We start from the raw sequence: 11,315 nt of genomic DNA on the forward strand, positions 1-11,315 counted from the left end.
GGTCTTAAGAAACATATTATCGTCTCGTTAAATTGAAACCTCTTGTAAGTGGGCATGCATGCATGTCGGAGTCTTACATATTTTATAGAGATGTATGGTTGAAACAATCTTATATCTTACATAAATTTAGTATACCTTATAATAAGATTAAGATCTCGTGTTATAAATAATAGCATGTGTTAATGAAGGGACTATTATATAATTTTTGGCCTAATTTTCTAATAGTGATACAAGAAGATAAAATATCCGTGATGGGTTATTTGTAGGGCTGTTAATCGGGTTAACCCGATCGGGTTTTTTTAGAAAAAATATTCACCCGAAACCAGACCCTAATAAGGTACGGGTTAATCGGCTTCGGGTTAATCGGGTTTCGGGTGTATAGGGTCGGGTTAATCGGGTTTCGGGTGTATAGGGTCGGGTTAATCGGGTTAGTCGGGTTGAGGTTGAAATGTAAGATGAATTTATGTTGTGCTATTTTAATACATAATCCACATGTATAGGGACTTAAATTGTAAAGTTGGTATACCATATGAATTTTTGGAGTTTCTTTTACCAATGTAAACAGTGAATAAAATTCGTAAAACTGTTACAACACAGCCGTACTGTATTAAGAAGAAAGGAAAGTTATGTCATTTTATACATCTCTATACATAGTAATTTTACTATCTGGTTTGTTTAAATAAGAAATATGTATTAGTTGTAAAATTTCATGGGATCTTGAATTCATGTCATTTAATGCAGTAAAAAAAAAATTTGTAATAAATTCTTAATCGGGTTGACCCGAAGCCCGAATTGTTTTGAAAAATCAACCCTAAACCCGACCCTAATAATAATTTGGGTTAGTCGGGTTAACCCGATTAAGAGTTCTAACCCTATTAAACCCGACCCTAATTACCTTATTCGGGTTCGGGTTGGGTCAGGTTGATCGGGTTCGGGTTTCTTTGACACCCCTAGTTATTTGTAGAGTGTGACAACAACATTATATTTACCAAGGAAGAACAAGAAGGAAAAAACACAATGGATATGTCCAAACTCTAAAGCATGAAAACATCTACAATAAATATGTAATCAATTTTTAAATTACTAGCAACAGATTTTTAGAATTTTACCGAACTAAATAATCTTTTATTTTGCGATGGATTTCGTGAAATACTTTTTATTAACATAAATATCAAAAATTTGATGTTGAAGTTCATTCTCAGTAATATACTATAAAAACAAGCATATACTAATAGTTTAAATTTTATTTGTTTTTGTTCCAAAAAAATGTAAAAGCGTCACTAAAAAATGTGTTTATAAATAATTTGTGACACGGATGATTGAGCCTCGCCTCACTTAAACCCCAATGTTAAATTATACAAATTTCATTTTGACGAGCCCTATCTATGTTACATCAAACTCATCCAACACAAGTACACGACCCACTACAATCATTAATCTAATTCCAATCCATACACTAAATCAGTTGACTTATAAGCAACCAAGTCAACTGTGAAACATGATAATCATAATAATCACAAGAAGCTAGTACCAAGAGCCAGGTCATTTAAATTTGAAATGATCTGAGAGCGTGTTGTCCCAATCTGGTTTGCAATCTCAAGCTGATGTTCAAAAGGCAGCATATCATAACTGCACAAAACATACAAAAATGCATATAATATAACATGTCCAACAACTAGAAAATCTTGAAAAAGAAGAGTTAAAAGGAAATAGCAAAAGAGGAAACTTACTGGCAGAGGAGTTCAGCATCAACAATGGTATCAGGGCCAGGGCGATGAGCCTTTCCATTGGAATGGAAGTGGCGAAAAGATCTGGGATTCAAACCAGCAACATGAGGAACAGCATCCACTAGTTTTTTCTGCAGAGACTGAAGCCTCCTAAAAGTCAGCTCATCAAGAGGCGCAATACACCCGATGCTCCCATCCAAGGTCCCAAACACAAGTGCAAAACGGTTGGTTTTATCTGATGGAGAGGAGTTGGAGGTTGGAAGCATCTGTAAGCGTAGAAATTTGGTGACGTGGGCCCCGACATGAAACTCTGCCCGAGAAAGAAGCTTCTGGCCTTTCCAGCTCTCAGAGACTTTTGGCGCGTAATAGAATATTTGTACGTTTTTTTGGTCATCCGAGACCATCAGACTTAGGGTGCTTCCGTCGATTAGAAACTCTGTTGCCAAACAATCCAGGGATCCGAAATCTTTTGCTAGTAGACTTAGTTGAGATCCTTGTTCTTTCCAACTTAGGAAATATATGCTTTTGTGGATATCCCCAAGCAGAATGAAATTTTTTACCTTAAACCATCAACAACCAGTTAAACTAATTTTATTTTTTGCAACTCAGCTTTTTTTATATTAACATTTTAATTTAATTGGAGTAAATTACATTTTTTAATATTGATCCTAAAATGTTCTCTTGCAATTTTGGTCCTTATTTGAGATTTTTGGTGCTTGTTCCAAGCAAAATAATTATATTTTTGGGACCAAAACTGCAAAAATTACCCATCCCTCAACAACCAAAAATAGTTTTTTTACTTGGAATAGGGACCAAAAATGTGAAACCAACCTCAAATAAAAGACCAAACTTGCAAGAGAATTTTTTCGGAACCAAAAATGAAACTTTTAAATTATTATTTATTATTATTATATTACAAGGGTGGGGGTGGGCTTGGCAAGTCCAAAGTAATAATTTAAAATGTTCCAATTAACAAATATTTATAAATAAATAACAGAAAAAGGTGATATAGCCATTTTACTTGGAACAGAGACCAAAAATGTTAACGGACAAATCAGGCAAAAAAATGAAAGATGTAGAAGATGACTTACAATATTTAAGCTGACTACATAGAGTGGTGGAGCATCAAAGAAAGCGACCCCACTCAACTCGGAACCTGTCCATTTGTGTAGAATAACTTTGGGGCCCGAAGCTACTAACAAATAGCCTTGAATTGAAGCTAGAGCTGATATGGCACCTTTCATTTCTTTGGAGTATACCTCTGTAACCTTAAAACCAGAAACAAATATAATAATGTCAAAAAAAAAAATCAACACAGACATTAAACAGTGACAGCTAAGCTAGTACCACTGGCTGTGATACTTCAGTGCTACTTTCAACGGAAAACAAAAGAACACGCCCTCTTGCAGCCACGTCCTCCCCTTGCACATAAGCTGTCCCTATCGCCAAAAGTGTTACGTTTTCTCTGGTTGTTGTATTCTATGAACCACAATTTTGGAACAATTAACGATAATAATTTTATATAATAATAATAATAAAAAATTGATTTCGACTTACAGATAATGTAACGACTCGCACAGTTAGTGCATTTTCAGTAGTTTGCATGCGGATTGTTCCTTTAGTTTGCCATGGCCCACCAGAACTTTCTGGTTCCAAAATCCGGACCTCGAATTCTTCTACGGTATAAGTACCATCAAGATTTGAAACATCATGCTCGATTTGGTGACCAGATTCTTGATCAACCATAGATGATAGGACTTGGTTTATAGGCTTTACCACCTGCAATTGCAAAAATAACCAACAAATATTAATACAACAATATGGATATTAAGAATGTGTAAACATAGAAAACAATCCACTCACAGGAACAGAAACTATAAGCGGGTATAAGTTCTTCTCGGCAAAGTATGTTACTTGATGTGGAGTGGCCTTCAAAGGAATCTATCAAAAAACAAAGATATGTTTACTTGATACTGTTGATAGTGATCCAATAGAATTATATGTGAAAGTGATTAAGTTACAGGCTGATAAAGACCTTTTGTACTGGCCAATAGTTGTCATATGATAGCAAAGATGGAAGTTGGCAGATCTTCAATGTACCCTATAAATAAAAATTAATGCATTATTTGTTAGAAGGTGAAACAAGAAAATAAGAAGAAGAAGAAAAGTTTTGCTATCTGACCTGTGAGGTAACATAAATGAACCCATGGTTACAGTACATGTTATGAAGAACCGTGAAGGCAATAATCGATCCATCACAAAGCTGTAAATAAATAAATAAACATAAACATGGTCAGAACTCAGAAGAAATGTGGGAAAATGGAAAGAAGGGTAATTTTGTGATTTTACAACATGCCTGGGGATGGATTCGAATCCGCTCTCTAAATTTCATAAACCAGGCAGGTCTTGAACCGGAGAGGAAGAACCCAGGGTGACCACCAACATTTTTAAACATTGTTATTCTTGGAAACGGGGTTTCTGTTGACATCTCTTCTCTTGTGTATGTATCCAAAGAAACACGTGAAAATCTCAAATTCTTAAGCCTTGAAGGGTTGGATGAAGAGGTTTCAACAGAAGAAACCACTTCACTTCTAGAAGCATTTTCGGAACCTCCTTCATACAAGTAAGCATGATAGCAAAGAATCGTCCCATCAGCCAAGATTCCAAACAGAAAAGGGCGGCTGTGGTCCCCTGGCCACCTGTGCATGGCCAATTCAACAACCTTCATGTTGATGTTGTGACTATCGTTGGAAGGTTCCTGGGATAAGTTGTCTCCGAGAAAGATTCTTCCGGAAACAAAGCTGTCAACCGAAAAAACACAAGAGAAAACTGGGACATCGTATATTTCGAGTGAGCCGCTTTCATAACAGACTACGCAGTATATATCGCCTTGATCCTGAGGTGTTCCATCGGGTCCTTCAATTGCCTCACTGACACCTGTCAAAAGCCAAGCATCTGTACTTGTCTTTCTTAGCCATGGCTCTGTTCCTCTATCGTGATACAGTGTACAGCAAGCTATCGCTTTCTTGGAGCTCTGAAATGCAGCCAAATTGTTGATACTCATGGTGCATGTCAAGGGGTCTGTAAGCATCAACAACAAGAGACTTTATACATTTACTTGAAGAACATGCAAAACCTACCACAGCCAACAAGAAATTACAATTTTTGTCCTTGTGTTCAGCAAAAACTTTCAGTTTTGGTCCAAATCTGAATTTTTTTGGTCTTTAGGTACATGTTTCATAAGGAATTTCATCCTAAAATTGTTAAATCTGATCACTCAGCTGATAATTTGGACCAAAATTGCAAGCCTGTTTCTCTTAGGACCAAAACCAGAAAAAAAAAATGATAACCTCAGGGGCCAGAGTTGTAATTGTTGTATAGAAAAACATGGATATATCACTATTAAAGCAAATGTACCTCCAACAAGAAGCTGAATACTTCCATCTGTCATCATCAATAATACATACGGATCAGCAATGGAGACGGATGCCACTGAGGAAGAATTGGGAGAAGTTGCAGCAGTTTCAGAATTTGCAGGTCGGAAGTTTAGTTCTTGAGTCATGAAAGCACCATCAAGAATTCGAGCACCACGAGCGTACACTTGTATGACTCGCCTCCTAACAAAAAGTTACAAAATTTTATAAAAAGTAACTACTAATTTACCTTCCAAAAAGATATAAATTCACCTTCCAAAAAGATTCCCAGCATAAATGGTACTTCCTTGAACAAAGTAATCAACATTTTCAGTCACCTCTTCAAGATTATTAACAGTCTGCAATACCTGCACACATAATAGAAACAAAATTAGCCAATACTCAATAGTCACATGTTTTATACTTTTACATGCCATATTAATATTACCATTGTTCGACTTTCCAAACTGATGATTAAATATGCATGATACTCATCATCTTCAGATGCTGTTTTCAAATGTTCAGGTTGATTGCGTGAATTTTTGTGGTAGACAGTCCAAAGCCCCTTGCAACCTGGTATAGCTTCCTACAAAATGAACATATTGACTTTTTGAAATTAGTCATTACTAGTGTGGTGAAATCACATGAATGTGAGAGTATAGTAACAGTATGAGGTTCTTTGAGGAAATGGGGAGACCTGGGTGATAATTTCTGGACGGATAGATTGTTGAAGCACACAGAGAGAGCCATTCTTTCCATGACCAGAACAGCACACCTGGAGATATGTTAAGAGCATAAATAAGAACTGAAGTGATGTAGACTTTTAAGTATTTGATGTATTAATAGTAAGAAAAGGAAAAATACCAATCACTAAAGAACAAAAGAGACAACTCACAAGTTCATAATTACTTTGTTTAGCAACCCCTGTAGCATTTGGATCAGCATTCATTCTTGAACCATAAGAGAAGTCTTTCAAGGGGCCAACATTAATCAATGAGTCCCTTACAGTAAACGAGAATGTTTTCTGCATAGTTTAAAAAAAAAAAAAAGGAAATGTTATTATATTACATGCTGTATATATGGCTTAAAACGAAGAATATGTATATGCCTTGCCATTTACACACCCCTATTTCTTTTTCTTTTTTCCATTAAGAGGCTGTTTCTTTTAGCCCATTAACTCATGTATGGGTAAAGTAGTTGAATGGGTGATGATGTCTGTCTGGCTAGAGTCAGAAAGTGTTGTATACAGAAGGTCTGTTTCTTTTCTACATTGAACAAATCGTCTAGATGAGACTAAATGACCATTTCACCCGTATATTCCAACAAATAAATTTCACAATATGCATCCAAGTTTAACAACATTCATCAAATTTAACCTAAGAGGAGTTGGGAGGAAAAAGAAGGGGCAAATATGTTAAGGGTTGGTGTGTGGATACATTAAGCCGAGTTTTTTGGCTTAACCCATGAGGGTCTGTTTCTTTTTTTTCCCCATAAATAACCCACAATGATAAAGTGGCCGAATGGGTAATGAAGTCTATTTGGATAAAGTGAAGTATACATAAGGTCTGTTTGTTTCTTTTCTGAACTGAACAAACCATCTGAATGAGACTAAATGACCATTCTACCCTTAATAGTTAAAAAATCACAATATTCATCTATTTTAAGTTTTTAACAATTTAACATGAGGAGAGTTGGAAGGAAAAAAGAAGAAAGACAAATAGGTACATGCTTATTGTCGTGATACATTAAGACAGGCTTTTTGGTATAACCCATTAAGTCATTTTGTCCACATTAAGTCAAAAAGGATCAGCCATGCCATGTATAGTTGTTCAGATTAAGTGATTAACTCATTAAGCCCACTAAGTCAAAAAGAATCCTCCCCTAAGTCATTATTATGTCCAAGTTAAGTAAAAAAGAAACAGCGTGTATAACTGTCTAGACTAAGTGCTTAATACATTAAGCCTATTAAGTCAAAAAGGAAACAGTCACTGCGTGTTGTCCGAAAAAAGTGTTGTTAGGATAAATAATGTTCAAATCATATTATTTAAATTGAAGACAAACTCAGGGAAATAAAAGGAAAGAATAAACTCAGGGAAACAAATTTGTAAAAAGTTGGGAAATGAATAACCTGGGCAGACTGGGCATTGTTCAGATCTGACCCATACAAGGAAAGTTCATCATCATTTGCCAAATCTTGCAAAGCATCAGAGGAAGATCTTCTTAATCGTTTTGTTAATGGAACATCGCCTTCAATATCACCAACCTCTTCCTTTGCAATAGAAGACCCTGCCCCACAATGGAACTGCACTAGCAAACTATCTCCTAAACGACTTCCTAAGAAGAAGAAAGAGCTTCCAACAGTAGTAATTCCCTGTAATACGATAAAACCTTATCACATATTGCAAAAATAGAGAAACATAAATGCTTATGTCACCATGACTGACCGAAGTTAATACTGAAGCTTTAGATTTGGAAAGGTCAAGTTTCTGCACCATACTGCAAAGATTAAAAAAATAAAACTATTTGTCATCAGTTCAACAAAAGGGAATATAAAAATAATATCAATTACTTACCGGCCATCATGTACAAGTGTCAACAAAAGTAGTTCACCGGATTTTGTTGACAGCATGGCAACATCATTTGATATCCAAGTTGCATTTGCAGCATCAAGCTCCACACTGAAACTTGATCTTGACATCTCCTGACTGCTATCCATGGGAACAGCATAATTATTCAAAGCCAATATGCATGATGCTGACTGGCTATGATAATGAATTGTATTTGCACAAACTACAAGAACTCCACCAATTGGAGAGGGCACAGCAAGAAGCTTATATGCATCATGTGGAAGATTCTGATACACACAACATAAAAAATTCAGTAGAAACACAAGAAAACAAAAAACTGTAACTATATAGTGACTGATTCAGATATTCAGTTGCAATTGTGGGGTCAGAACTTACAGTGGCAGACCATATGAGTGGATGCTGCTTCAAAGTGGTACTGATACTAAGTGCAGAAATCATACAGGTATGATGCTTATGTGGCAGGCGCCCAGCCCAAGTGAGTTCTTTCTCATGAAGGATGACCAAAACAGGTTCAATGTAACCTATAAACTGAATGTTATCAAACTTGTAACTGAAAGATATATTTGAATCTGTGTTTTGAAAGCAATATGTCCACATAGAACTCAATTAAAAAGTTCCTCACCATGAACAAAGATAAAATCCTTGACATGTTTGACATCCAACTCCCGTAAACTAATCATATATGATGATTGTATACGTGCAGAAACTGAGCCTCCACCACTAGAACCACCATCATCTCCCACCAAACCACCAGCCTAACATCCAAAATAACAAAAATGAAATCAATTTTGAGGGATCTGAGATGAAATCAACAGCGATAATGTATAAAGTAGCAGAATAGACCTCAGCAGCTTTGAGTATTATCATTTGTAGGCCATAAACAAGTACCCCTGCACACCTGCCTAGAGGATCAACTTTGATGAACGGCCCTCTGGCAAAAGATTCTCTGCCCTTTTTCAAATGAACCCACTGTGGACCCTCAAAGCAGTGCATTGAACTGGAAAAGAAAAAAGGAGGAAAATCAATGTTGTTATGGTTAGAGGTCCAAATATACAGATCTGTCATGAAGCCTGCAATATGCTTGTGCCCGACACAATAACACCAATGGAGAATCTATTTGACTCGATAATAGAAGCTAGTGCATCTATGATCAAAAGTTTTAAATGAGAAAAATCATTTGAATCTCGAGTATTCACAGGTATACGCGAAGATCATAAAATAGAAGAATATCGTCCAAAGCATGATAGGTGAGGATGAAAATGTATGCAAACAAACCAAGTCAAGTTTTGATGAGATTCCGGATTAAAGATGTGTAAATCACCTTGTCCTAAGTCCATAAACTGAATCATCAAATTCTAGAATAGAGATTTTTGCATCTTCAAATGTTAAGATGATAGAATCTCTTCTTCTACCACTTGTCCGCTCCTCTGCTCCAGAAGACAGCACACCCACTGATTCCACGTTGCCGTGCAACCTGTATTACAAGATATAATTTAGCACACCCGATCTCAAAATTCAAACTGCGTCTCTCTTCTTAAATGTATGGGAGTATCACATGGAAGCAATGAAAATTAACAATGAAGCAGATGAATTAAGCTCGCAACTAAAATGTATCTATCTATTTGCTGAATTGCAATGGCCTTTTTCACCACACCAGCTGAATTTAATGTTATCCTATAAGTTTGAAAATAAAGACAGTACCTGTAACTACAAACGAGTTCTAGTGAAGCACCAGAGAGACCTGCCATGACGCCGCCACGCTGTGGTTGAGATACGGTGCTAGAATCCTTATTAGTACTATTACCGTCTTCTTGAACCCTAACGGTGTATACTTCAAGAACATTGGCTGCGGTCACGATGAGGTTTGGGATAGGACCAACACCTGGAGTCGGAGTGGAGGGCCAGACGGGGTCGATATCGTCAGTAGGAACCGGGAGAATGCGGGAAGCGAAGTCGGCGGGAGAATGCGTGATGAATCCCGAAGCGCAGTTGTCGATTCCGGTGGGCGGGTGCATCAATTTGTACGCTGCGTAGCTCATTTTGTCTGAGTATTAAACCCTCAACGATGATTTGTGTAATGTAGGATTGCTTTGGGAGGGCGAGAGAGAGGATCGTGCAATATGTGACTAGGGTTTTAAGAGCTTAAACCTCCCTGCGACGTTTGGGCAGGGAAGAACATATGTACTTCTATTTCACTTCAGCTTTTAAATTTGTACTGATGTTCTTATTGTTTAGATATGCTAATTAGTGGTTTGTGAAATCGCGTAGGAATACTACAAAAATACCACACGAGAATTTAGTAAATAACTATTTTTTTTTTTTTTTGAGTAATCAAATTGGCTACCATTACATTTCGAAATAAATCAACTTTGTTTTGAAACATGGGATAATGACTTAGGAATGTAACTACCGTTGTTCACATATTGGCAACTTGTTTTTTTTTATCTAATAAACCAACTAACTTGTTTTAACCGTTTACATTATAACAATATTACCGGCTAACCTTCATTTTAACCGGTAAATGCAATTAATTCCTTTAAATGAAAAGAAAAAGAAAATACGTGGCTCCAGAAGATTATACGTGGCATGTTACGTGTCTATTTACACCTCACTTATTATATAGAGGATGTTTGTCGTTGAAGCCCTAGATCGACAATGGCTTCTTCTTCTGCTTCTTCCAAACAAAATGTCGAACTCCAAGCTGACCATCCATGTAAGCGTGACATGCCATCTCGTGTGAAGATTTCAAGAACACCCGATAATCCAGGAAGAAAATTTCGAGTTTGTCAAAATTCTTTGGTAAATATGTTTTATTTATTCAACCCGAAACCGAATCTTCTTCTTCATCTTTTCTTCAATTTAATTTTTTTTATCCTTTCATGAAGAGTGCAAGAACTCCAAGATGTAATTTTTGGGAATGGCTGGAAGACGATGAGTACCAACCACAGAAGAACAGTGATTTTGGACAAATCTACAACCTAACATTCAAGCTTGGAAATTTGGAAAACGAAATTAGTTATTGCAGGAAGAAGTTGGAAGAAGAGAAGAACTCTGATTTGGTTTTCAGACAAGAACTGGACAAAGTGAAGTGGAAGTTGTTTACTCATAAAGCTGCATTGTTTGTGTTATTTTTCTTGTATGTTAAACATGTATTTTTTAAAGTTTGATGTGTTCTTTGTATCCTGTTTGATGTACTCTTGTTTGATGTATTCGTCTCTGATGTGTTATGACTAAATCATGTACTTCATGAAGTTTTGTATGCAATGAAAGTTATGACTAAAGTTTGATGTTTAATACTTGATGTATTAAGACAGTAAACATGTAATGTATACAAACACATAAATAAACATGTATTAAGACAGTAAACATGTAACTTGGGAGTTTGATGTATTAAGACAGTAAACATGTAATGTATACAAACACATAAATAAGCATGTACATAAATTAGGGGATAATGACTTGGGAGGGTAAACATGTACTTAAATTAACATGTACTTAAAGTACCAAAATATTCCCAAACATACAGGACCCAAGATGTTAAAGTATCAAAATATTCCAAAAGATGTGCCAAGTTTGTCCTATTGTGC

At 36.2% G+C, this 11,315-nt stretch overlaps 1 protein-coding gene across 1 annotated transcript; it reads right to left on the reverse strand.

The window, feature by feature from the left end:
- Positions 1-1,224: 1,224 nt before the first annotated feature.
- Positions 1,225-9,933, reverse strand: CPSF160 (cleavage and polyadenylation specificity factor 160). Its single transcript, XM_079012471.1, has 22 exons — positions 9,430-9,933; positions 9,050-9,202; positions 8,572-8,725; positions 8,351-8,483; positions 8,104-8,249; positions 7,714-7,994; positions 7,585-7,636; positions 7,269-7,511; positions 6,036-6,164; positions 5,838-5,915; positions 5,589-5,726; positions 5,414-5,508; positions 5,145-5,344; positions 4,084-4,808; positions 3,910-3,990; positions 3,763-3,828; positions 3,591-3,668; positions 3,285-3,506; positions 3,075-3,206; positions 2,819-2,995; positions 1,731-2,287; positions 1,225-1,629 (listed from the first exon to the last, which is right to left on the reverse strand). The coding sequence occupies exons 1-22, from the start codon at positions 9,765-9,767 to the stop codon at positions 1,515-1,517; spliced, it is 4,293 nt and encodes a 1,430-aa protein (XP_078868597.1). The 5' UTR covers positions 9,768-9,933; the 3' UTR covers positions 1,225-1,514.
- Positions 9,934-11,315: the final 1,382 nt, after the last annotated feature.

Source organism: Lactuca serriola, chromosome 8 (genome assembly GCF_051521515.1).
Source record: "Lactuca serriola cultivar US96UC23 chromosome 8, Lser_US96UC23_V15, whole genome shotgun sequence".
NCBI classification, from domain to species: Eukaryota; Viridiplantae; Streptophyta; class Magnoliopsida; order Asterales; family Asteraceae; genus Lactuca; species Lactuca serriola.